This window comes from Lepus europaeus, chromosome 3, assembly GCF_033115175.1.
Source record: "Lepus europaeus isolate LE1 chromosome 3, mLepTim1.pri, whole genome shotgun sequence".
Classification (NCBI taxonomy): Eukaryota; Metazoa; Chordata; class Mammalia; order Lagomorpha; family Leporidae; genus Lepus; species Lepus europaeus.
Genome location: NC_084829.1, coordinates 37,715,443 through 37,743,253, shown reverse-complemented (window position 1 = coordinate 37,743,253; position 27,811 = coordinate 37,715,443). Strand labels below are relative to the sequence as shown.

The 27,811-nt window shown below is 49.4% G+C and overlaps 1 protein-coding gene across 3 annotated transcripts in view; it reads right to left on the bottom strand.

The window, feature by feature from the left end:
* Positions 1 to 27,811, bottom strand: part of TBC1D22B (TBC1 domain family member 22B) — an 80,877-nt gene that overhangs the window by 13,874 nt on the left and 39,192 nt on the right. For all 3 annotated transcript variants that reach the window (XM_062186039.1, XM_062186040.1, XM_062186041.1), the window contains 5 exons: positions 24,874 to 24,988; positions 4,289 to 4,395; positions 3,814 to 3,889; positions 1,429 to 1,556; positions 1,063 to 1,158 (listed from right to left, as the gene is read on the bottom strand). In XM_062186039.1, coding sequence (XP_062042023.1) covers positions 1,063 to 1,158; positions 1,429 to 1,556; positions 3,814 to 3,889; positions 4,289 to 4,395; positions 24,874 to 24,988 — 522 coding nt within the window. The remainder of the gene's footprint in view (positions 1 to 1,062; positions 1,159 to 1,428; positions 1,557 to 3,813; positions 3,890 to 4,288; positions 4,396 to 24,873; positions 24,989 to 27,811) is intronic.

Below are 27,811 nucleotides of genomic sequence, written 5' to 3'. Positions count from 1 at the left end.
AGACCTCTCCCTGCTGACCCCCAGACTCACCAGCTTTATCTGTCCGGTCCACATCTCCATTTGGCTGGCTAACGGCCCCTCACACAGAAACTGCTGCCATCGGAACTCCCAACCCGCCCGTTAACCCACCGCTCCACAGCCCTATCCCCTTCTGTCATGCTCCGTGCTCCATTCACCAGAAAATCCTGCTGCCTTTATGTACGAAGTCGATCCCCCACCTGGCGCTTCTCACACCCCTGCTGTGCCCCCTCCACGTCCTACCTAGCAGACCACAAGACGGTCCCTTGTGGTTTCTGTCCCGCCTTCCCTACCCCTACTGCCTGCACAGGCGCCAGAGCGAGCCTCTGAAAACGGGTCAGTTCATGACCCTCTTGGGGTTCCACTCCACTCAGAGTAAAAGCCAAAGTCCTCGCAGTGGTTTTGATGTCTCTCTGCCACTCCGGTCACCACCATGCTCCCTCGGCCCAGCCATGTGCTGCACTGGCCAATCCTTGGGCCCCAACTCCTCCCTGAGAGGTCCCAAGGCTCTCAAGCCCCTGCCCAAATGTCACCTTCTCATTGGGCCTATCCTGGCTACTGTATTCAAAATTGCAGTCTCTCCCTTCCTGCCACCTAGTCATCCCTTTACCCAGTTCTACTTGGAAACATTCCTTTTTTCTTACCACTTTCTGGCATTTTAAAACATACTGTTTACTATGCTTTTGTTTATCACATGCTTCCTCCCCAACCAGCACGTCAGCTCTATGAGAACAGAGACTCGGACTTCTCAGGACATCCTGCGCCTTCGCCATGCCTAGCACACAGCGGGGACTCCAGAAATGCTTGTTGAATGAATGACAGACCTCGGAGGCTTGCCCAGTCACTCTGTGGCCTTTCCTGCACAAAGACCCTTTTCACAGGGACAACCCCACTGGGAGGGGCAACCTCTTCCGAGCACCCCTCCTGTCTTCCTACTCCTAGCTGGGCACCTACTGCAGTACCTTTGGTCTGTCTGCCCACTCAGGGACCAACTCCCATTCTGGCACTTCTCCCCAGCCCAGGCCAAGCTCCCTGGCTGCTCACCTGAAAGTCCTCCTCATCCAGGATCTCTTTCCTCCACTTGATCAAGAAGGCTGCACACACGTAGAGATGAAAATGAGAGAACCCTTCTGGCTCAGACTGGGAAGAAAAAAAAGAGACAGCCTCTAAGCCCTGATAAGGAGCCAGCTCTGGGCCTCTCGCTCCAGGCCTTCTGGACGGTGGGAGAGCAGCACGACCTGCTTCAAGGTTGGACAAACAGGGGCCTGAAAAGATCCACCCGGGGCCCTGCCTGCAAGGCTACAGCAGACACGGAGGCAGAAAGGAGGTGGTGGGGAAGGCCTGTGCCGCTCACTGCACGGCGGGGCAGGCAGTTAAGCCTGGAGGGAGGGGGCATGGGTCTCTTGGTACCTGGTAAGTGTCCCACAGGCGGATGGTGCAGCGAAGGGGAAGCTCCCGCATCAGCAAGTTGTTCATCCAGCGAAAGGCGAACTGCAGGTATTCGACCTCGTACCTCCTGAAGTGGTTATGCACCTGCTCTGAAACAGGAAGCATCGTTGGTCCCACAGGCACAGACTAGGGGCTCTGACCCTGGAGGACCACAGGAATCTAAAGGGCAGTTTCCATTTCTTCACCCCCCAGACACAGAGAAGCAAACAGGCAACTGCATCCTTCACGTTTGAGTCCACCCCTCGCAGTGACACCGCATAGAGCACAACACATCATCGCACAGTGACTTCTGGGTGCTCGTCTTCCTTCACGGCCTGCTCTGGCCACAGAGCAGGAGACGGAAGGTCCGCGCAGCTGCCTGACCTATTACTCATCAGAAGAGCCAGACTGGGAAAGAGGGTTGAGGGCACCTTGGTCATCCTCGCACGGTGTGGACTCCTCTGCAGCACCCCTGAGATGGCAGCTGGCAGGGCCTGAACCACTGGCTGCACTCAAGGGCAGTCTCCTGCGTGGACGCACTGCATGATCACTGCCGTGTGTTTCCCTGTAGCCACAGGAACCAGCTGCCTGCCATCCCCCGTCATGGACGCACTGCGTGATCACTGCCGTGTGTTTCCCAGTAGCCACAGGAACCAGCTGCCTGCCATCCCGACATGGATGCACTGCGTGATCACTGCCATGTGTTTCCCTGTAGCCACAGGAACCAGCTGCCTGCCAACCCCCGCCACTTGGGGTCTGTGAGCGCTTCTGCAGCAAGCCAAAACAAGCCTGACTACCATTCTATGTGCCAGCCCCCCAATCAATGTTCACTTAGTCACTGTCCTCCTCAGTTTCCTAGCCTAGAAAATGGGGACAAGTGTTCATACCTCTGTGAGCTCGGGGGATAAAATGAGAAAATATAAGTAAATACAGCAGCACCTGGCGTGTGGTAAATATTTAATAAATTTCTTGAAAGAACTACTAACAACGACTACTTCTGGTGAGTAGAATTTAAGGAAGGGGCCGGCGCCACAGCTCAATAGGCTAATCCTCTGCCTGCGGCGCCGGCACACCAGGTTCTAGTCCCGGTCGGGGCACCGGATTCTGTCCTGGTTGCCCCTCTTCCAGGCTAGCTCTCTGCTGTGGCCCGGGAGTGCAGTGGAAGATGGCCCAAGTCCTTGGGCCCTGCACCAGCATGGAAGACCAGGAGAAGCACCTGGCTCCTGACTACGGATCAGCGCGGTGCGCTGGCCGCAGCACGCCTGCCACAGCAGCCATTGGAGGGTGAACCAATGGCAAAGGAAGACCTTCCTCTCTGTCTCTCTCTCTCACTGTCCACTCTGCCTGTCAAATATTAAAATAAATAAAGTAATTTAAGGAGGGGGAGAGGATGTCTACTTATTTTGTGCTTTTTTGAATTGTTTTAATTTTTGGAATGAGCAAGTCTGAGTATTACTTCTCTAATGCCAAAACCAATAAGGATACATCCATTTAAATGGATACATCCATTTAAAAAGGGGCGGTGTTGTGGCACAGCAGGTTAAGCAGCCTCCTACGATGCTGGCATTCCATATCAGAGTGCCAGTTCGAGTCCTATATGCTCCATTTCCAATCCTTCTTGCTAATGTACCTGGTAAGGCAGTGGAAGATGGCCCAAGTGCTTGGGCTCATGCCATCCATGTGGGAGATCGAGATGGAGTTCCTAGATCCTGGCTTCAGCCTGGCCCAGCCCTGGCTATTGTAGCTATTTGGGGAGTGAACCAGCAGATGGAAGATTTTTTTTTTTCTCTCTCTCTTTCTGTTACTATGCTTTTCAAATAAATAAACAAACAACTCTTTTAATGATAAAGGAAGTCCATATTCCTGAATCTCTGTGCCTTTATTTATTAGGTATATGTAAGGGAAGAAAAAACAAGGATAGGGCAGAAAGTGGGCAAAACCACCGCCTCCTCCCACTGGCAGCCAGCTCAGCACCCAGGAGAGGGCAGAACACACCTGTACTGGGCTGGGGTGAGGGATGCACTGGCCCAGGCTTGCACGGGGCCCCACCAAGGGAGCCAACAGTAAGTCGTTCTCAGAGCAAACTGCAGAAACCTAGGGATGGCTGGGCCAGAGCCATGGCTAGAGAGAGGCAGGAGGGTGAACTGTGGAGAGGTGCTGAAGCAGAACGGCTGCAACTCAGATGCGGAGCACCAGGGGAAAGAAGCTGACATGGCAGCAGAGTTCTCAGCTCCCTTTCCTGAGACGCGGGACACTGGAGCTGCCCCAGCAGTGAGTGCACTGGAGAGAGAGGGCCATGGCTGGGAAAGGAGCTGGATCATGTCGGAATGCTACCGGGCAAGGGCAGGAGAACCGCCCAGAACCTACCATCGATCCGGCTGACAAGCTCTTCCAGTGCCTTGACTTTCTTCTGGATCCCTGGCTGTGCAAAGGTGTAGTTATCCTGCAAACGATACAGAGCCAGGGTGAGCAGGGACTCCCTGCTGTGCCACTGTCCCTCAAGCTCACTGAAACATGTTTAAAAGCAAAAGCTGTCTTTCCAAAGCCAGTGCCAATGTTCTGTGGGGAATGAAGGGAAAGCCTAATGGAGCGTTCCACTGTGCTGTGGAAGCAAACCCACATGGCTTGGGGTGCCCAGGGGGAATTCATTCCATTGGCAAAGCCGGCACACACAGGGCCATGGCTGTTTGAAAACTGTAAAGCTAATGAAAGTCACGGAGACAGATCAGAAGTGTGTGTGCGTATGTGTGTGGTGGGCAGACCCTGGGGGCGGGCGGTCCTGCCTGACACAGAAGAGAAATGAGGAAAGCAGAGGCCTGCAGGGCTCCGGGCCCACGCGCACCTGGATGCCGTCCAGCAGCTTGCTCATGCACCAGAAGCTGTCGGCCTCGATGCTTCGCAGCATGTCCTGAGACAAGTTGGTCACATCAAAGTTCTCCACATCCTCTTCTGTAAAACAAAAGGTGAAGAGAGTCCAGAGGTCTTATCTAAAATGGAGAGAGAAAACAGAGCCTAGTGTCTTCAACAGGGTCCTCAGGGCCAGGGAGAAGCAGGCTAAGCCAGTGCCATGGGACCAGCACCTGCCCTCCCACTCCCGCTGTCGGGTGGGCAAACGTGTCCCACCTCACAAGTTCTCGAGCGCCTGAACGGGTGCCTCCTCACATCAGTCCTGGCTGGGCGCTCTGCATCTGTCCTCAGTCTGAGAAAACGCCAGTGAGCTACACACGCAGCTCCCTGGTGCTGGTCTGGGAAGTCTGACTTCAGAAGTGCAGAGAGCTGTCTAGCACCCTGATGCTTCCATGCAGTGAGAACAGCTGGCATCAGAGGCCCCATGGTGGCGTTCAAAGAAAGAACCCCCGATTCTGATAAGGCAGACCTGTGGCCTTGCCACTCACAAGTGTGCGTGGAGGAGGATGAACCAAGCCTGTGGGTGCCTCTGGAATTGAATTCCCCCAAGACAGTTTCCCAAGATGAGTTCTGAAATGCACCGACCCCAGCAGGTACTCCAGAAATAAGACTCATAGACAAACAACATAGCTGAGAAATGTTACATGGCCACATCTTGGAAATTCACAAAGATCACAGCATACAAAATGATTGGAGACGCTGTAGGAAATTCAGCATTATGTGAATCTACTTAAGCTTGTTTTTCCAGCATTTCCCACACTTAAGAGGGTACTTCCAAAGGCTCATGGAAAATGAAATTAAGAGACAAGCTGGGCCAGTGCCGCGGCTCAGTAGGCTAATCCTCCATCTGCGGCACTGGCACACCAGGTTCTAGTCCCAGTTGGGGCGCCGGATTCTGTCCCGGTCGCTCCTCTTCCAGGCCAGCTCTCTGCTGTGGCCAGGGAGTGCAGTGGAGGATGGCCCAAGTGCTTGGGCTCTGCACCCACATGGGAGACCAGGAGAAGCACCTGGCTCCTGGCTTCAGATCAGTGCAGTGCGCCAGCCGCAGCGGCCATTGTGGGGTGAACCAACGGAAAAAGGAAGATCTTTCTGTCTCTCTCTGTCCACTCTGCCTGTCAAAAAAAAAAAAAAAAAAAAAAAAAAAAAAAAAAAAAAAGAGACAACCTGGGGCCAGCACTGTGGCGTAGCAGGTAAAACTGCCGCCTGCAGCGCCAGCATCCCATATGGGCACCAGTTCGAGACCAGGCTGCTCCACTTCCAATCCAGCTCTCTGATATGACCTGGGAAAGCAGTGGAGGATGGTCCAATCCTTAGGCCCCTGCACCCACGTGGGAGACCCAGAAGAAGCTCCTGGTTCTTGGCTTCGATTGGCACAGCTCCGGCCGTTGCGGCCAATTGGGGAGTGAACCAGCAGATGGAAGGCCCCCCACCCCCTGCCTCATTGCCATGAACTTTTTGAAAACTCCTTGTATTTAGCCATAGAATTTCTTTTACAATAATTTTTTTTTTTTTTTTGAGAGGTGGGGATGGGGTGATATGAGAGAGGGAGAGAGAGAGAAAGCACTCCCATCCACTGGTTCATTCCCCAATTTATCTGCAATGTCTGGGGTAGACCTGGGGCTGGGCCAAATCCTGGCACTGGGAATGCAATCAGATCTCCCAACTACCTGGGCCATCACCACTGCCTCCCCGGTTTGCATTGGCAGGAAGCTGGAGGCAGGAGCAGGAGGCAAGCATTTGAACCCAGGCACTCTGATGTGGGATACTCAGGTGCCTTAACCGCTAGGCTAAACATCTGCTCCCCACATGGCCTCCACAAAAAAGGACTACCAGCTTCTCATAACCCCAAGCTGAGTAACAGGAGAGAGCAGTTCTAGTCTGAGATTCAGTGGGAGAGAACATAAGAAGCTCTTAGGAAACTTGCAGAAGGAAAAGGCCAGTGATATTTGCTTCTTAGCCATCAGCAAACACTTCCCTCCCGCTGCAGAGAGGTGCAGCAGTAAGAAAAGCACTCTCTGCCCAACCAGACAGGCCACCATGTATCCGTGCCAAAGGCAGCTTTTCTCCTCGGACCCGCAAGCCCTATTGTGAAAACACGTCAGTGGGGCCAGCGCTATGGCATAGTGAGTGGGCTAAGCCTCGGCCTGCGGTGCCAGCATCCCATATGGGCGCTGGTTCATGTCCCAGCTGCTCCTCTTCCGATCCCACTCTGAGCTATGGCCTGCAATAGCAGTGGAAGATGGCCCGTGTTTTGCCCCTGCGCCCACATGGGAGACCCAGAAGAAGCTCCTGGCTCCTGGCTTCGGATCAGCCCATCTCCAGCCATTGTAGCCATTTGGGAAGTGAACCAGTATATGGAAGACATTTCTCTCTGTCTCTCCTTCTCTCTGTAACTCTACCTCTCAAATAAAGAAAAAACTATTAAAAAACAAAAAAGAAAGAAAGAAAACAGGTCATTGCAGCCCCTTGGGCTACACAGACACAAGTGTTGGACCAGATGCATTCAGAAGCCACCCCTTTAAGAGAATGATTACTAAGATCTATATCTGAAGCCAGCGCCGAGGCTCACTAGGCTAATCCTCCACCTTGCGGTGCCGGCACCCCGAATTCTAGTCCCGGTCGGGGCGCCGGATTCTGTCCTGGTTGCCCCTCTTCCAGGCCAGCTCTCTGCTGTGGCCCGGGAAGGCAGTGGAGGATGGCCCAAGTGCTTGGGCCTTGCACCCACATGGGAGACCAGGAGAAGCACCTGGCTCCTGGCTTCAGATCAGCAAGATGCGCCGGCAGCGGTGGCCATTGGAGGGTGAACCAATGGCAAAAAAGGAAGATCTTTCTCTGTTTCTCTCTCACTGTCCACTCTGTCAAAAAAAAAAAAAAAAAATCTATATCTGAACCTCCTTGTGACAACATAAACATTCCTGGATTCTCATCCTGCTTAAAGAGCTGTTTTTTATGGGCATCAAGGGCTATAAAAAAACCTTTTTAGGGAAGGTGGGGTACTTTGCCAGAAAAGCTATGATCCTGGAAATGACCTAACAGTCTGAGCTGACGTATGGCCACAGTTAATGCACACAAAGTGCTGACCGCGGAGGCTGGCACGCAACAGGCCTGCTGCCGTTGTTTTAGGTGTTTGCTAGGAGTGCGCAGTGACATGGGACAGTGTTAAAGGGAGAGAGCAGGCACAGATGATTTACGGTATACTTTCAACTACTGAACAGGCAATATTTATGTGTTTATAGAAGCACAGAGGAAAGAAAATATATCACAAGGCTTATAGTGTTTATTTCCCGGGTGGCAGGGATAAAGGATTTTATTTTCCTTAGGCTTTACTGGAATTTTCAAAATTTCTATAATAAGCATAATTTTCAGTCAGAAAAAATGCACATTATTTTAGAAAAAAAGGAGTCACAATTGACTAAATTTGCCTTTTATGACCAAAAAAGAAGAAAGAAGATTTTATAAAATTAGCTTGCAGAAGCTAATTAAAATCAGGTAATATAAATTTGAGAAATCACACTTTTATAACACTCTTCTGAGAAGTATCATTTTCCTACCTTAAACATTTATTATGTAGTGATTTTGGGGATATATATATATATATATAATTATTACATACAATAATATCATTTAATATTACATTTATTATTAATTCAGTTAAATGATACTGGGTTTTAACCGCCAGCTCAGAACCGCCTGTATTCTTTTTGCTTCAGATCACATCCATGTTACTCTACATGCCTCTAGTTCTTGCCACATGGAGTGCCCGCACCACACGTGACATATCCATTCCCCTCTACAGGGACAGGCACCCACCCAGGTTGCCTCCAACCTGCACAAGCACCAACAAAGCCCTGAGGATTTGCACCTTTATGACTATGGGTCAGGGGCTCAGCTAGAGCCCTACCAGTGTACAGGAAGGGGCAGCCTTGCTTCATTAGCAAGCGAGGTGACTCGTGCTAACCAGCGGAGGCAGCAGCTCCCTCTTTGTGAACAGGAAAAAGCAAAACCCACAAGGATGGCTCAAGGCAAAGTTATCTCACAGCTCATACACAGTTCCCAAAGGAAGGCAGAGCACCAGAGGAACCTGGAGGGTCTTTTTCTACTTGGGGATGCTCAGTTCCAGATCACAGCAATAGAAGCGCCCGCAGGAGTGGGAGACACATGCTGCAGAGCAACAAGCGAGAGAGAACCTGGGTCCCCAAGCACAATGGGGACACAGCTGCATGTCAGCCCTGGCGCACCTGCCATTTCAACCACAAAGCCTATGGTTGCTTTATTAGACAGAACAGGACGTGGTTAAGCCCAGACTCTGGAGCATAGTTCCTGGCTTTGTCACTCACAAGCCATGTGACTTTGGGCAGATGGTGTTACCCTCCATGCCACAATTCCTCATCTGTTAAGGTGGGAATATCAGTACCAGAGTCTTAGGATATTGTAAGGATTAAAACAGTAATACATGAGAAGTGCTAACAACAGTGCCTGGCATTAAAAAAACTTTTAAATGTTAGCTGGCACTATTATGATTATTGCTATTACACTAGGGACAAACACCTCTATTTGTTTAAGTCACTGATAATTTGGGTATCTGTCACACCTGCCATGCCAAGATGTACCTTAAAGATAAGTCGTTCTCCAAGCTTCCCACTTCTGCCCTTTGGACTTGGGAGGAAAAGCTGAGAAGCGACAGGAGGTCACAAGTTGGCAGGGGTCACACTGAGAAACTATACCGATCCCAAACCTTCAGCTGTCCAGGCAAGGCACCAGCAGACAAGGCAGTGGGCCCTATCTGGGGGCCCTGAGTTGCGGCTGGGGGCTGTGCTCTGCCCACTAGCCCTTTGCTCTGTTGACAGCAGGATGGTTCGCCAGCATTTGGAGTGCAGGAGGGAGCGTTCAGTTGTTTTTCTGCCTGCTGGGAGGATACGATTCACAGATTCAGTCAAAAACTGAGCTGCCTGCACCAGCAGAAAGCGGCGGAGAGAGGGGGAGCGAATCTCTCTGCAGGCCTCACTCGGCATAAACAGTCTGTTCAGAAGGAACATTAGCGTCCACTTGAGGAAACTCAACACATAATTGAAGCTGGGACGGGAAACTACACCAGTGGCACGGTCCCGGGTGAGGGCAGCATCTGTGGTTGTCATGGCAGAGCCTCGGCCTGGAGGGAATGAGACTTAAAGGGATGTTTTATGGCGATCTTTAAGAGGCAGAGCATCCGAAAGGAGAAAACCCAAAAAGCTCTTTATAAAAATCAAATTGCCCACTCTGGGCTTGACAAGAACATGTCCATTTATTAGCTGATAAAATCCACTTGAGTGACGGCCCCAATCAACTGTTTATTTTGCTGGAACTCTGAGTCCCCGGCCTGAAATCAGCGTAATGTATGCTTTTAAACACTCCCGACAGCTTTGGGAAGAACTGCCTTTGCCTCAGCCTAGGAGAGTAACTGATCTCCGAGCTGCTCCAGGCATCTCCCAGGGCCCGTCTGTGACCCCAGGGCGACTTCCACACTTCACAGGCTCGTGGGTCACAGGGATCCAGTCTCACTGCTGGGGCCTGGAAGATCTCAGCTGATGGCTTTTCTGTTATTCCGGTTTACCTGATGCGACTATTTAAAAAAAAAATTCCTACATTCATGGGGCAGGCGTTCTGGTACAGCAGGTTAAACCACTGCCTGTAACACCAGTATCTCATAAGAGTGCAGGTTCAAGTCCCAGCTGCTCCACTTCCAATCAAGCTCCCTGCTTATTTGTCTGGGAAGGCAGTGGATGATGGCCCAAGTACTTGGGTCCCTGTCACCCATGTAGGAGACCTGAGGGAGCTTCTGGCTCCTGGTTTTGGCCTGGCCCAGCCCTAGATACTGCAGCTATTTGGGGAGCAAATCAGCTGATGGAAGCTGTAACTCTAGCCTTTCAAATAAATAAGTCTTTTTAAAAAACCACCTAGAGCGAGCCAGTACTGTGGTGTGGTGGATGAGGCTGCTGCCTGCAGTGCTGGGATTCCATATGGGCGCTGGCTCAAGACCTGGTTGCTCTACTTCTGATCAGGCTCTCTGCTATGGCCTGGGAAAGCAGTGGAAGATGGCCCAAGTCCTTCAGCCCCTACACCCATGTGGGAGACTGGAGGAGGCTCCTGTTGCCTGGCTTGGAATTGGCGCAGCTCCAGCCATTGCAGCTAACTGGGGAGGGAACCAGCGATGGAAGACCCCCCCCCATTGCCTCTCCTCCTCTCTCTGTATAACTCTTTCAAATAAATAAATAACTCTTTAAAAAATAAATAAAAAACACCTAGATTCATAAGAATACCTTACATAATACTTTGTGATCACAAAAGTAAACTCAGAAAAAGAAAAAAATAAATCTTTTTGACCATTTATCAAAAGAACCTGCCTGCTTCCATGGATGAGGTGTCTTGGTGACAGGATCAGTGTCCCAAATAGGGTGGGTACTAAAAACCCAGCATCAACCCTACTACTCAATGTCCTCCAGACCAACAGCATTAAAACGCACACTGCTTTCCAAATGACTCAGTCAGGTAGACTCTAGAAACAGGCGAAATCAACTTAGGTGTCACAAGTCACTAAGGCAGCTACCCTCGCAGGGGCAGGGGAGCAGGGGACAAGGACAGGGCCTGGAAGGCACACGGGGGAGTTCTGAAGGGCTCGAAATGCTCTGTGTCTTGAGATGGGCACTGGTTATTCTGGGGGTATGTGTTGAGATGTGCCTGTACCACAGGACACTTTGCTAAATGTACGTTATATCCAATGTAAGGTTCACATTTTATAAAGCAATAAAGGACTGTCCTCTTGAACAGTAAGGAAAACCCACTGGTACCATGGTAATTTGTCAGTTTCCTCTTTGGCCTCAACACCAAGCTAGACCAGGAAGAAGAGGCAGAGTGGATGTGGCACGAGGAAGAGCACAATCCACCACAGCACTGGGTAAGGCAACAGGTCCCGGCTGCGGGCAGTGTGCAGCCCAACGCCTTCTCTGTGAAAACAGTGCTGCCTATCAGGGCTCCATGCTGCCCCCGCCCTGGCTTCAGCACTCTGCTCTGGTGTATCTCCTCAGCATGACCCTGCTCTCCAGCCGGGCTGAAATCACCCTTGCCCCCATGGCTCATCCACACCCCTTTCCCGGCTTTGTCTTCATTCCCAGCACCTACCACAACTTACTAAACCTTTTGTCTGCAGCTTTTTGTCCCCCTCAATATATTGTCTATTTAAACTCTATAAGAAAGGGATTTTTTAAAAATGTATTTATTTAAAAGGCAGAGTTAGAAAGAGAGAGAGAGACAGAGAGAGAATCTTCCATCCACTGGTTCATTCCCCAAAAGGCTGTAACAGTTGAGGGGCCAGGCCAAAGCCAAGACCTTCTTTTGGGTCTCCCACATGGGTGGCATGGGCCCAGAAACTTGGGCCATCTTCTGCTGGTTTCCCAGATACATTAGCAGGGAGCTGGGTCAGAAGTGGAGTAGCTGGGACTTGGATCAGCACCCACATAGGATGCCAGTGCTGCAGGCAGCAGCTTAACCCACTGCGCCACAGTGCTGCCCCCTTCTTTTTAAATTTTATTTATTTTCATGTTAATTGAAAGGCAAAGAGAGGTAGGCTCGGAGAAAAGAGAGACACAGATGGACAGAGAATCTTCCATCTACTGGTTCATTCCCCCAAATGCCCACGACAGCCAGAGGCTGAAGCCAGGAGCCAGGAATTCTATCCAGGCCTCCCATGTGGGTAGCAGGAGTCCAGGCACTTGGGCTATCACCTGCTGCCTCCCAGGGTGTGCATTAACAGGAAGCTGAATCAGGGGTGAAACCAGCACTTTGAACCCAGGGCTCTAATATGAGATGCAGGCATTCCAAGTGACAACTTAACTGCTGCACCAAATGCCTGCCACCCCAGGAAGAGATTCTTTAAAGGTCTAATTTACATACAGTAAATTGCACTTTTGTGCAGTGATGTGTTTTACCATATGTCTACATCTGCATTAAGAAACTGTCCCAGTCCAAACAGAGAACATTTCTATTGCCCTGGAGAAGTCTCCTGGCTCTCCTGGCCCAGGCAATCTCCCATCACAGGCAACCCTTGTTCTGACTCCCGGAGCCACGTTAGCTTGGCCCGTTTCTGTGCTCCATACAGACAACATCATGAAGCATGTGCTTTTTGTGCTACGAGGCTGCTTCTGCTCGGCTCACCGGTTTCTGAGACGCTTCCAGATTGCTGCACTTACTGCTGGTGCATTCCCTCTTATTGTTGAGTGCTAGTCTATGGCTCAAATATCTGTTCTATTATTAGATATTAGGGTCATTTCAAACTTCTCTCTAGGGAAAAAGTTGCTATGAATATTCTAGTCCAACTCTTTTGGGGGCTATAAGCTTTCATTCCAGAACTCTTAGGAAGCATGACATTTGTCTGCTTTTTGCATGGTTGTTAACCCTACTGCCTAGAGCAGTGCCCAGCCCAGCCCAGCGCTCAGCAAATACTGGTTGAATGGTGGTCCGCGTCTCCGGGGAGAGAGAACTTTGGTGAAGTCAGAGCAGTATCAGGAAAGAGTGATTCACTGCCCTCCAGTGGCCAAGCCAGGCAAGCTGCACTGACTCCCAGGCGTCCTGCAGTTTCACTCTCATTCATCTGGATGTGTGTACCGAGCCTACTGCGGACACTAAAACGCAGGCACTGGGAAGCTAAAGACGTTTTAAATAGTCTCTGGCCTCAAAGAATCATAGAACCGGTGGCAGAGGGCAGAAAGGAAACACAAACAATTGGTGTGGTACAGTGCTATGGAAGGCACAGGGCTGTGGGAATGCCACACGGTGACACGTACAACAACGGCCCCTAGGATGATATCACCTGGTGACATCGCAGTCAGCTTAGTCTCTGTGAGCACGCTCAATGACGTTCACAAAATGACAAAACTGCCCCACGGCGCCGTCTCCTTTCTCACACCATGTTCTATCATCAAGCAACACAACCACGGTGCTACTGGGAAGGCTTCCAGGAGGAAGGCAAATCTCAAAGGGCACACAGGGATTAGCCCAGGGAAAAAGCGATGTCGCAGGGTATCAATTCTGGATTGCTGATTTTAAGGGGAGAGGCGGGGGCAGATCACACGGGGTCTCACATGTTGAGTCAGAGAAGCTCGGTGTTTCAAGCTGTAGGTGGTGGATGCTACCCAAGGGTGTTAAGTAGAGGAGCTGCGTGGGCAAGGTAGTTGAGTTTGAAGGGAGTGAAGATGGGTTTGGAAGGATGAAACCAGAGACAGGCAAACATGCTTGTCCATTTCAGCAAGCCAGGCCTGACCTAGGGCAGTCCTAGTGCAGATGAAGGGGAAGAAATAGTTTCAGGAAACATTTAGGATATAAAATCAAGAAAGAAGGGGCCGGCGCTGTAGTACTATGGGTTAAAGCCCTGACCTGAAGCACTGGCATCCCATATGGGTGCTGGTTCTAGTCCTGGCTGCTCCTCTTCCAATCCAGCTCTCTGCTATGGCCTGGGAAAGCAGTGGAAGATGGCCCAAGTGCTTGGGCCCCTGCACCCAGGTGGAAGACCCAGAAGAGCTCCTGGCTCCTGTTTTTGGATTGGCACAGCTCTGGCTGTGGATGCCATTTAGGGAGTGAACCAGTGGATGGAAGACCTTTCTCTCTGCCTTTCCTTCTCACTATCTGTAACTCTACCTCTCAAATAAATAAATAAAATCTTTTTAAAAAAATCAAGAAAGAAAAGAGAATCATGAAGATTTTTGCCATTTCTGACCTCAGTGACAAGAAGCACTGCCACCTGGGAGCAAAGGGTGGCCGGTGAGAGGAGGAGACGGGTCAAACGTGGAGGCTGAGGAACCGACGGGTAGCACAGGTTGCAACTCTCTGAAAGTAGCTGCTCCCTCCTTCCTCCTTGGTGGTGGGACCGCTAAGGGGACTGGCCACCTGGAGTAGAGACTATTTTCCTGCCCCTTAGAGTGAGGTGTGTCCCTAAGACTAAGTTTACACCAAAGAGATTTAAGTGTAAGCATCACACAGCTTGGGGAAGTGTCCTTAAATGGAAGGAGTATGCCTTGCTTCCTTTCCTCCTCCATGGTGGCTGGAACACAAACGTGATGGCTACAGCGCCAACAGCTACCCTGAATATGAGAACAAGAGCGGAGACTGGATTCACGGAATCTTGGAGCAGCACACAAGCTGTCTAGTTACCTCCGGACTTCTAATGTGAGAGAAGTGAGTGATCTTATTTAAGGCACTATTATTTGGGGTTCCACATCCCATGCAGCCAAGATAATCCTAACTGCTGATCCATAACATATCCAGGTGGAAATGCCACGCAGGGAACTGGGCACACGAGTCAGAGATCTGGGAAGGATTTCCCTCTGGAGTTCCACTGCCTTCTTGCTCCTAAGTAAAACCTGCACAGCTGCGCGTGGGGGAAAAGCGCCTGATAATGAGTGTTGCATTCTGCATTGAAGCAGACCACCAGGCAGCACTCTTTTGAAAACAGAGCCCAACACGATTTCCTCACATGCATCATGTCCACTGCGGCTGTGAAGCAGTTTATCTCGATGACCACATGGTCAATTACACGGGAGCTTAATGTATTCAGGGCTAGACGAATACTGCTGCCTGAGCCCCAGGTCTAGAAGTATGCCACAGTCTCAGACGGTGATCCAGTGACCAGTCTCCCCAGGGTGACTCCTAGCTGTCACCACTTATCTGCAGAGGACTGTTCTACAGGAGCAGCTGGTTGCAGCAGATAACGAAGCTTCGGGCTGTCAGGCTTGGTACAGACTCCTCTATCAACCCGCAGCGGAGTCACTGGGTCTTTCTATGTTCAGCTCTAGTTGAGCATCCCTGGCTGCCACGCTTGGGACCAGAAGTATTTTTCCAGATTTTGGAATAGCTGCATATACATAATGAGCTATTGCAGGGATGGAATCCAAGTGTGAACAAGAAATCCATTTGTTTCCTATCTTATGCACATAGCCCCCACTGTGTGTTTATATTCAGACTACAGGCATCCCGTGGGCTCAGGTACAGAATTTCCCACTTTCGGAGCCATGCTGGCCCTCAAAAGTTTCAGATTTTGGGGCATTTTGGATTTGGGATGCTCAACTTGTATTTTACAACAAACATGACAGAAAGCACGAAGCAAACTCAGGCACTCACTTATGAGAGCTGTAGAAGTGGCAGAGAATTGATGGGTGGGGGGCAGAGGTAGGAGCGGCTCCACTATGTCCCCGTGGCACATGAATTCCATGGCTCCATGAGGCCGACTCCCCAGGCTAGACCTCAGTGAGATGAGGCAGTGGGGTGAGGTGGCCTGGTGAGACCTGCCCAGGATGACAAGGGCAGCTGCTGCCTGACCCATGGGGAAGGACACCTGTGCCTCCCGCGGCAGGGAGAGACACCAGAGGAGTGGGAGCAAAAGCCTTTTACAGTAGTTGCCTCACCAGGATGTGGCACCATCAGATGAATGGAGAAAAGCAGCACTGATACAGATGAGAAAATCATTCTCAAAGGCCACAAACAACATTTTATGTCTGTTCAAGAAAGGTCTGGGGAGAATTCTGTGTGTTTATTCAAAATATAATTTTTATCTATCAACTGATGAAGAGATAAATAAGATGTGGTATATTATTCAATGGAATATTTGGCCACAAAAAGAATGAAGCACTAACATATGCACAATGTGGGTGGACTTTTTTTTTTTTTTTTTTTTAAAGATTTGTTTATTTATTTAAAAGACAGAGCTATATAGAGAGGAAAGACAAGAGAATTAGATCTTCCATCTTCTGGTTCACTTCCCAAATGGCCACAATGGCCAAGGGTAGGCCAGGTCAAAGCCAAGAGCTTCATCCAGGTCTCCCACGTGAGTGACAGGGGACCAAGCACTTAGGCCTTCTTCTCCTACCTTCCTAGGTGTATTAGCAGGGAGCTGTACTGGAAGTGCCTGGACGGATCTCTTTTGAAGTGCAAGATTCTTTTTAATATCATCTTTTAATTTGAAAAACAGAGAGAAAGAGAGATCTTCCATCTGCTGGTTAACTTCCCAAATACCTGCAACAGCTAGGACTGGGCCAGGCCAAAGCCAGGAGCCCAGAACTTAATCTGGTTTCCCATGTGAGTGCCAGGGACCCAAGAACCAGAGACATCACCTACTGCCTCCCAGAGTGTGCACTGGCAGGAAGGTGGCACTCAAATCCAGCCATCTGGATATAAGAGCAGGTGTTCCAAGCTGGGTCTTAACCCCTGTGTTAAATGCCCACCCCTTCGGTGAATCTTAAAAACATGCCGAATGAAAAAAGTCAAACATGAAAGGACACATATTGTAAGGTTCCACTGATCAGAAACATCAGGAAAAGGCAAATCCATCGACACAGAGGATCAGTGCTGTCCAGGGGGAGAAGGGTGGGGAGCTTGGGGATAATGGCTAAGGGATACAAGATTTCTTTTGAGGGGGCCAGTGCTGTGGTGGTGGATTAGAGCCCTAGCCTGCAGCACTGGCATCCCACGTGGGCGCCAGTTCGAGCCCCAGCTGCTCCTCTTCTGATCTAGTTCCTCGCTAATATGCCTGGGAAAGCAGCGAAGGGTGGCCCAAGTCTTTGGGCCCCTGCACCCACATGAGAGACCTAGAAGAAGCTCCTGGCTCCTGATTGGTGCACCTCTGCTGTTGTAGCCATTTGGGGAGTGAACCAGCAGACGGAAGATCTCCGTCTCTACTTCTCTACTCTGTCTTTCAAATAAATAAAATAAATCTCTTTTTAAAAAAAGAATCCTTTTGAGGATGATAAAAATCTTCTAAAATCGGCCGGCACCGTGGCTTAACAGGCTAATCCTCCACCTTGCGGCGCCGGCACACTGGGTTCTAGTCCCGGTTGGGGCGCCGGATTCTGTCCCGGTTGCCCCTCTTCCAGGCCAGCTCTCTGCTATGGCCCGAGAAGGCAGTAGAGGATGGCCCAAGTGCTTGGGCCCTGCACCCGCATGGGAGACCAGGAGAAGTACCTGGCTCCTGGCTTCGGATCAGTGTGATGCGCTGGCCGCAGCGGCTATTGGAGGGTGAACCAACGGCAAAAAGGAAGACCTTTCTCTCTGTCTCTCTCTCTCACTATCCACTCTGCCTGTCCAAAAAAAAAAAAAAAAAAAAAAAAATCTTCTAAAATTGATGGTGGTGGTGGTTATATAACTCTGTAAACATACTAAAAACTACTGAATTGGACACTTTAAATGAGTGAACTATATGGTAAATGAATTTGATCTCAATTAAGCTGTCAAAACTCATAAAATTTAATTTGCAAATTTATTAGAACTTCAGCAAAAATTCTAAAGGGAGGGGCAAGTGTTTGGTACAGCAGTTAAGACACCCCTCAGGGTGTCTACATCCCATATCGGATTGCCTGAGTTCTATTCCTGGCTTTGCTTCAGATCCAGCTTCCTATTAATGCACAGCTCCTGACTCAGTCCCCATCATTCCTGTGAGAGATGTGCATGAAGCTCTGGGCTCCTGGCTTTGGCCTGGCCCAACCCTGCCTTTGGAGAGTAAACAAGTGGGTGGAAGACCCCCCCCCCCCCATCTCTTTCTCTGCTTTTCCAATAAAATGAAAACAAATAAAAACAATTTTTAAAAAATTCTAGGGGCTGGCAATGTGGCATAGTGGATAAAGGTGCTGCCTGTGATGCCAGCATCCCATACAGGTGCTATTTCAAGTCCTGGCTGCTCCACTTCTGATCCAGCTCCCTGCTAATGTGCCTGGGAAAAGTAGCAGAGGATGGTCCAAGTACTTGGGCCTCTACAATCACATGAGAGACCTGGATAAAGCTCCTGACTTCAGCCTGGCCCAGCCTTGGCCACTGCAACCATTTCAGGAGTGAACCAGCGGATGGAAGATCTTTCTCTATTTCTCTCTCTCTCTCTGTCTCATCCCCTCTGTAACTCTGCTTTTCAAATGAATAAAATAAAAATTATTTTAAAAAATTTACTTCTTAAAAAAAAATTCTAAGGGGCTCTCCACCTCCTACATTTGACGAACTGACTGCAGAGCTCATCTGGATGAGCCTGGAGGATGTTATACTAAGAGAAATAAGCCAGGACAGAAGGATACATACTGATGGTTCCACTTATATGCGGGCTCTACACGAGTCAGACTCACAGACACAGAGAGGAGAACAGTGGTTGCCAGGGTGGGAGGAAGGGGAAACCGAGAGCTACTATTCATTGGTACAAAGTCTCAGCCACACAAGATGAATGCTTTGCTATATATCTGCTATACGAGTATAACTCACGTCCACACCTAACAGTATTCCACTGTGCATGTTGAAATTTGTTAAAAATCGATTTCATGTTAAATGTTCTTATTGTAATATGAAAAAAAAGATAAAAATAAATGAAATTTTAAAATAATAAAGCTCATCTGGAAAAAGAGCTAAGACAATGTTTTAAAAGATAATGAGGGAGTGGGCTGGTGCTATGGCTCAATAGGCTAATCCTCCACCTGCAGTGCCGGCACCCTGGGTTCTAGTCCCAGTTGGGGTGCCAGATTCTGTCCTGGTTGCTCCTTTTCCAGTCCAGCTCTCTGCTGTGGCCCGGGAAGGCAGTGGAGGATGGCCCAGGTCCTTGGGCCCTGCACCCGCATGGGAGACCAGGAGGAAGCACCTGGCTCCTGGCCGTAGCGGCCATTTGGGGGGTGAACCAACAGAAAAAGGAAGACCTTTCTCTCTCTGTCTAACTCTACCTGTCCAAAAAAAAAAAAAAAAAAAGAAAGAAAGAAAAAAGAAAAAACATAATGAGGGAGACTGGTCATTTAATAACTTAAAACACATACCTACCACATGAAGCTCAAAAACTCAAGCCCAGGGGTCAGTGCTGTGATGCAGCAGGGTAAGCTGCCGCTTGCAGTCCTGTCAGAGTCCCAGCTGCTCTGCTTCCAATTCAGCTTTATGCTAATGTGCCTGGGAAGGCAGCAGATGATGGTCCACGTACTTGGGCCCCTGCCACCCATGTGGAAGATTGGATGGAGTTTCTGACTTCTGGCTTTGGCCTGGCTTAGATCTGACTGTTGTAGCCATTTGGGGAGTGAATCAGCAGATGGAAGATCTCTCTCCCTATCTGTCTCTGTCTCTCTCTCTCTCTCTGATGCACTGCCTTTCAAATAAGTGAATTTAAAAATAACAATACTTTGAGCCCCGTGGTACTTGGATAGGAATGAAGACAAACAGAACAGAACAAAGTAGAACCATGTAAATAAAGGAATTTTTATATTATAGAGATTTCATATCAGTGAGAAAAGAATATAGACAGGGTTTATAAACAGTGTTGAGGCAATTAGTTATCTAGTTGGAAAATGATTTTAAATATCAATCCCAACCATATAGGAAAATAAATTAGTAATGGCATTGAAACAACTAACTATAAAAACAAACACAAGGGGGCGGCACTGTGGCATAGCAGGTAAGGCTGCTGCCTGCAGTACCGGCATCCCACATGGGTGCCAGTTCGAGTCTTGGCTGTTCCACTTCTGATCCAGCTCTCTGCTATAGACTGGGAAAGCAGTAGAAGATGGTCCAGGTGCTTGGGCCTCTGCACAAGCACGGGAGGTCCGGAAGAAGCTTCTGACTCCTGGCTCCGGACCGGCCCAGCTCCAGCCGTTGTGGCAATCTGGGGAGTGAACCAGCAGGTAGAAGACCTTTCTCTCCTTCTCTCTCTCTCTCTGCCTCTTCTGTAACTCTGCCTTTCAAATAAATAAATCTTTAAATTCTTATCAAACGGACAGATTTAACTACATAAGAATTAGTAAGGTCCACACAAGGAGATATGATAAACAAAGTGAAGAGATAAAAAATGTTTTGGAAAAAAATATTAGACTGGATTATGTAATATTCCTACGTTGGGGGGTGAAGGCCAAAAGCAGTCAAATTTCTCTGAATTGACCTAATATTCATACTTCATCTGGTATGTGTTAAAAACGTCTAATCTATGAAAAGTTCTTACAAAACAGGACTGTGAGAAATAATCAGCAAATGATGGAACAAGCAGAACTCAAGCACAGCAAACAATAATATATGTAAGAAAAGAGGCACAACTTTCCCTGATGAGCAAGGAGAAACAAAACTGAAACAGAAACAGTGGTGTATTTGCCAAACCGGTGAAACATAACTAGACTGAGACACTTGGATGTGCCAAGGTATAAGGAAAAGTACATCCGTACATTAAGGGCTGGAGTCCCTGATGGCACAGACTTTTAATATTATTTATTTATGTATTTTCATTTTTCTTTAAAAGGCAGAGAGACCAATGGAAATAGATCTTCCATCTGCTGTCTCACTCCTCAAATGGCTGCAAACAGCCAGGGCTGGACCAGGCCAAAGCCAGGAGCCAGGAACTCCATCCGTCTCCCAGGTGGGTGGCAGGGACCCAGGTACTCAGGTTGTCCTCTTGGAGGTTCCCTTAAACTAAGAACATTGAAAGGATGGGTGTTCAGAGCAGCATGTGCATCAGCAGGAAGCTGGATCAGAAGTGGAGGGAGCTGGGACTCGAACCCAGGCATTCCAATACGGTAAGTGAGATTTCCTAGTGGTATGTTTATCACTGCACCAAAAGCCTGTCCTATGATTCCTTTTAACACGGGATAACTACAGTATGGTGCTGTGTTTTTTATGGATGAAATGGTAGGATGCTTGAGACTAAGACTTGCTTCAAAACAATTCACCACAGTGAGGAGTGGAGAATGCACAGGGGTTGGGTGAGGGGTTATGGGGATTTTTGGAATTTTTTTTCTACTTTCAGATGTTTGAAACTTAAAGTTTTTATAAAAACAAAAAGACTGGGCCCCGTCTTCTTAGGTCTAGGAGGTACTGAAGCCTACTGTGAAGTCCGTTCAGAGGTAAGGCGAAGTGCAGCCTGACCTGGAGTGGCCTTTAGGAAGGGGCAGAGGCCCATCCCTCCCTGCGTAAACACCGTGGGTCAGCACCAGTTTCACTGGCAATCAGGTGCGGCTGACCAGCAACATCAGAAAGTAGCCTTATCCATCACAGAAAGTGCTGGATGGGACTTAGGAGGCTGAGGTACAAAGGAGATGGGTACCCGTAGGAAGTAAAGAAAAACCTGGTACAAAATATATGTGGCAGCTAGCAACATAATTAATTATGCAAACAGAATTGTACCTGCTGAGGATTTGTTTCAAACATGTGCTAGTGACTGTTTTTTTTTTTTTTTAATGTTTTTTATTTATTTGAAAGGGAGAGAGAGAAAGATATCTAGGCATATTCCTTCCCAAATGCCTACAACAGTTAGGGTAAGCCAGGCTGAAGCCAGAGCTAGGAACTCGATTCAGGTCTCCCGTGTGGGTGTCAGGGTGCACAGAGCAGGAGGCTGGATCACAGCAGAGGACCTGAGCCTGACCCAGGCACCGTGACGGGGCGTGCGGATGTGGCAGCCTCACTGCTTCACCAAACGCCCACAACCAAGCAGTATGATTAGTCTTTCAATTGAGTTATTTTCATTTCATTTCAGAGACAGGAAAAAAAAAAAATGGAGAGAGAGCTTCCATTTAATGGTTTATGCCACAAATGCACACAACAGCCAGGGCTGGGCCAAGCCAAAGCCAGGAGCTAGGACCTAGGACCTCCATCTGGGTCTCCCACGTGGGTGGCAGGGGCCGGAGTACTTGGACCATCCTCTGCTGCTTTCCCAGGAGCATTTGCAGGGGAGGTGAATCTGAAGTGGAACAATCAAGACTCGAACTGGCACTCCAATATGGGGTGCTGGTATAGCAAGTAGTGGCTTAACCTGCTGTGCCACAGTGCCAGCCTTCCAAGTGGCATCTTAACTGCTGCTCTGAACACCCACCCTTTCAATGTTCTTAGTTTAAGGGAACCTCCAAGGGGACAACCTGGCAGTGACACGTAGGTATTCCTCTCTGCAAACCTCTATGCACAAGTGATTAAGAAAACCAAAATGGAGACACAGAGGATCCGCAGCTCCTTCTGATTCTCATGTAAGAGAAGTCTGGGGGGCCGGCATAGTGGGGGGGGGGGGGGGACACGGCCTGCAGTGCTGGCGTCCCATATGGGTGCCAGTTAGTGTTCTGGCTGCTCCTCTTCCAATCCAGCTCTCTGCTATGGCCTGGGAAGGCTGTGGAAGACGGCCCAAGTCCTTGGGCCGCTGCACCTGCATAGGAGACCCAGAAGCAGCTCCTGGCTCCGGACTGGCACATCTTTGGCCATTGTGGCCATTTAGCGAGTGAACCAGCGGATGGAGGGCCTCTCTCTCTCGCTAACTCTGCCTTTCAAATAAATAAATAAATAAATATATCTTTAAAAAGAGAGAGAGAAGTCTGGGACTATAAGAAAACCCACAGCTGGTGCTGTGGTGTAGCAGGTAAAGCTGCCGCCTGCCGTGCCAGTATCTCGTATGGGCACTGGTTCCAGTCCTGGATGCTCCACTTCCCATTCAGCTCTCTTCTATGGCCTGAGAAAGCAGTAGAAGATGGCCCAAGTCCTTGAGCCCCTACCCCTATGTGGGAGACCCGGAAGAAGCTCCTGGCTCCTGATTGGTGCAGCTCTGGCCATTGAGGCCATCTGGGGAGTGAACCAACTAATGGAAGACCTCTCTCTCTGCCTCTCTATAACCCTTTCAAACAAATAAATAAATCTTAAAACAAACAAACAAACAAACAAACCAACCAGCTACCACCAGGAAATTAATCACTCAAGGGACAAAAGCCTAAGTGGAGTAAGAAGTGAGGAGTGGGTAGCAATCAGGGCCCTGCAGCTCCCCTGGAGCACTCCACTGCCTGGGGTATGAGCTCTGGGGTATGGGCTCTGGGAGCACTCCACTGCCTGGGGTATGAGCTCTGGGGTATGGGCTCTGGGAGCACTCCACTGCCTGGGGTATGAGCTCCGGGGTATGGGTTCTGGGAGCACTCCACTGCCTGGGGTATGAGCTCTGGGGTATGGGCTCTGGGAGCACTCCACTGCCTGGAGTATGAGCTCCGGGGTATGGGCTCTGGGAGCACTCCACTGCCTGGGGTATGAGCTCTGGGGTATGGGCTCTGGGAGCACTCCACTGCCTGCGGTATGAGCTCTGGGGTATGAGCTCTGGGGTATGGGCTCTGGGAGCACTCCATTGCCTGGGGTATGAGCTCTGGGGTATGGGTTCTGGGAGCACTCCACTGCCTGGGGTGTGAGCTCTGGGAACACTCCACTGCCTGGGGTATGAGCTCTGGGGTATGGGCTCTGGGAGCACTCCACTGCCTGGGGTATGAGCTCTGGGAACACTCCACTGCCTGGGGTATGAGCTCTGGGGTATGGGCTCTGGGAGCACTCCACTGCCTGGGGTATGAGCTCTGGGGTATGGGCTCTGGGAGCACTCCACTGCCTGGGGTATGAGCTCTGGGGTATGGGCTCTGGGAGCACTCCACTGCCTGGGGTATGAGCTGGGCTCTGGGGTCCCACAACCTTGCATCCTCTACATTTTCACAGCCCGCTCCTAACACACAACACGTGAACTGCAGCATGGAGGCCTGATCCACAACTAGAATCCCAACACTCCTGGAAAAAGGCAGCGTTTGAGAGAGCTCACTATAATCCTAAAATAACCTGGTAACAGCAGAACAAAAATGTATCAATTTGGTCATTTTAAGACAAAATAGGTCTTAAAATAGATGCGATCTGTGACTATCTTAAGATATAAGCTGCTTCTACTGTTAAATAGGGTTAGCTATGTATTCCAAAGCTACCATTTCTCTCCTCTTTTTTTTTTTTTTTAAAGATTTATTTATTTACTTGAAAGTCAGAGTTACACAGAGAGAAGGAAAGGCGGGGGGGGGGAGGGGGAGGGAAAGAAAGAGAGAAAGAGGGAGAGAGGGAGAGAGGGAGAGAGAGAGGGCTTCCATCCGATGGTTCACTCTCCAATTGTCCGCAACGGCCAGAGCTGTACTGATTTGAAGCCAGGAGCCAGGAGCTTCCTCCAGGTCTCCCACATGGGTACAGGGGCCCAAGCACCTGGGCCACCTTCTACTGCTTTCCCAGGCCATAGCTGAGAGCTGGATCAGAAGTGGAGCAGCCGGGTCTCGAACCAGCGCCCGTATGGGATGCCAGCGCTTCAGGCCAGGACATTAACCCACTGCGCCACAGCGCCAGCCCCTCTCCTCTTTTTGAAAAAGATTTATTTGAAAGGAAGAGTGACAGAGAGAAGGAAAGACGGGGAGAGATCTTCCATCCATTTGTTCATTCCCTAAATGCCCACAATAGCCAGGTATGGGATAGGCCAAAGCCAGTGAGCCAGGAACTCCATCCTGGTCTCCCACATGACAAGGACCGGAGTACCTGGGCCATCTTATACTACTTTGCTGGTCACGGTATCAGAAGTTAAATCAGAAGCAGAGTAACCAGCACTCCAATATGGGATGCTGGCCTCACAAGCAGCAGCTTAACCCACTAAGCCTCAAGGCTGGCCCCCATTATCTTTTCTGCCCTGTGAAAAACCAACAGTTGACAGATAAGAAAGAACAATAGCTTGTTCAACTTGGTACTCATGCTTCTTACCCACATATTCTGAGAGGAAGACGACAAAGAACGGAGTGACCAGGTCATTAATTCCCTGGACATACCCACTGGCAGGATGTCGGATGGCCCAAATAAATAGAATTCTTTCAAAGATCTAGGAAAATGAGAAAGAAAGAAGATACGGGTGTTAATTCATGGGGACACACTCCTTCCCTCCTCTTAGCTCCATCACAATGAATGCATCTCAGGGTTAGTGCAGAGCTTTCAGGAAAATCTTAAAACACAGCGAGACAAAGGGAATTGATCAATGCAAAAAAATTTCACCACATTAGTTGTTTTCAAGTAGGGGGAGATGCTCCTCGACCTTTATTTTGTCAGTACCTGGTCACTGCAACATAAAATTGGGAAAAGGAAAAGGTGGTGGCACAAATGACTTTGACAAAGGTTTGCTATGGATGTCATTATTTAAGTCACCACATTCTCATTTGTGGATTCTGCTTCTCTATTTCCAGGCACAAGATATCAGAACTCCCTAGTTCTTATGTTTTTTGCTAAGTCTTTTTCCGTCACGATGGGATTCAGAGAGGAAACCCCACTCTGGCACTCCCGCCCACCCCCCAACCCTCTACCCACCCCAGCCCCACCGGGAAGGAAGGAGATCTGGATTTAGTTCTAACCCTGCCTGACTAGGAACAAGTGACAGACTACACACGCAGGAAGTTGCTTCACATACCAGGATGCACCTCAGACGGTCACTGAGGGTAGGGAGTTAAACAAACCAAATCCTGGGGACCCCTACGGCTAGGAATTTGAGAACAGAGAAATCAGCAGAGGCCTCTGGGGTTAAGTATATTCACCATAGGAAGCCGAAGATCCAGGCTGGGGACAGAGGGAAGGTCTTCATGGCTCCTTTACAGAAACCCGTCCCATTCAACTATCTTTTGTAGCAATAAGGAGATTTAGGCACGGACAGGCATGGTCCTGGAAGATGGCAAATTTCCCCCTTCTTCTCCCTCATTTCGTGGGCCCACCCAGACCAGGCCAATCGTACCCCTTCCGTGCTCAGAAAGGGCTTGGGAACAGCTGGACCTCACTGATCCCAGCCCAATCAATGACCCTTACACACTATGTCCAGGGCAGGGGTGACCACACCAGGTGAGGGGCGGCCACCCAGGTGACGGAGATGAAAGGGAAGTTACGGTACCTACTCTAGGCTCGTACTCTCCTACCAGACATCCAGTTCTACAGTCCCCTCTCTGCGTCTTGCGACAAGAGTCCTGCGATTGCTTTCTCCCGCTTTCCTCTACTCTCTCCCTGGCTTAAGAAAATACTCTCATTTTGCATCTTGGACTTTTTTCCTTATTTCTATATGGACAGAAGTCAAGAACCAGGGCGCACTCCCCACTGATACACTTTCACTAGACCCTCTGAGCTCTCCCCATCATCTCTCACCCTGATGACACCCACTGCCTGACTCCACTCTGGAGACGGCAACTCCTGAGCCTGCTCACTCCTGAGCCGCCTCGTGGCTCTGCAAGTCCCACCACAGGAACAGCAGGGGCATGGAGAGCACATGCTGCCGGGACAGGAGGTGAGAGGGCCTCCACTGCACGGGGACTCTGCAGTCAGACTGGAGAGACCCTCTCTAGCAGCTGCAAGGAGAAGAACCTCCCAGGGAGGCCAAGAGAAAGGAAATGTGGCATGATTTTGTAGATGGTTATCTAGTACAAACACAACAAAGGATGTTTCCTAGCCACTGAATCATAGACAGTGCAGCCTACAAGTATCCTTCAGGTTTGCAAAGCAAGCCTTCTGATATTCAGTATTACTCATACTCTGCTCCTTGGCTGGTATTTTTTCTGTTTAAGACGACTATGGCCTGCTAGATGAAAAGGTGATTTAAGGAAACTAGAAAGAAAAAAATCTGTTTCCATCGTGGTTTTCAGGTCCCACTACTAGGAAAAGTTTTTTAGATTACTCTCCATAACTCCAAATTTAGAAGCAGCAACAGGTAAAGAAACTGTATCTGAGCATCTCCACTTTAAAATGAGGAGTGAGCAGGCTATGCTGTGGGAAACCGAATAGGTCTTTAGCTTCCTTTGAGCAGGATCTTACAGGTCAAATACTGGCATCACTCTCAAAGGCTTCTTTATGCTAATGGCAAGTCATAAAGAATTCAACCAGCTGAGGTTTCCATGTTTAAGCAGAATTATGAATATAATCCTAAATCAGACAGAAGCAATCTCAGCATTCTTATCACAACCTCCCTGAGAACTGAAAGCGCAATTCAAGGGACACCAACACACAGTGTCCTGGCTGCTGCTAATCTGTCAAGGAAACCCCAGACCTCAAGGGCTTCACAGTTACTGCCCCCCAGACCTCCCACGTGCTTCATTAACTTGTTCGGTCTCATTATATCTATCACAGGGCTGGTGTTGTGGTGCAGTGGGTTAAGCTGCCACCTGCAACACCAGCATCCAACATCGGCACCGGTTCCACTGGTCCACTTCTGATCCAGCTCCCAGCTAATGTGCCTGGGATAGCAGTGGAGGATGGCCTAACTACTTGAGCTCCTGTCACCCACGAGACATCAGGCTAGACTTCTTGGCTGTTGGCTCCTGGCTTTGGCCTCTCCTGTTGGAGCCATCTGGGGAGCGAACCCAGCAGATGGAGGAAGATCTCTCTCTGTCACTTCCTCTCTCTCTCTCTGCAACTCTACTTTTCAAATAAATAAATCTTTAAAAATACACACACACACACACATACCCACACACATATAGTAATACCACTTCTGGATACATACCCAAAAGAATTTAAAACAAGGACTCAGAGGCCAGCATTGTGGCATGGTGTGTAAAGCTGCTACCTGTAATACCAGCATCCCTTATGGGCACTAGTTTGTGTCCCAGCTGTTCCACTTCTGATTCAGCTCCCTGTTAATGCGCTGAGAAAGCAGCAAAGGATGACCCAAGTGCTT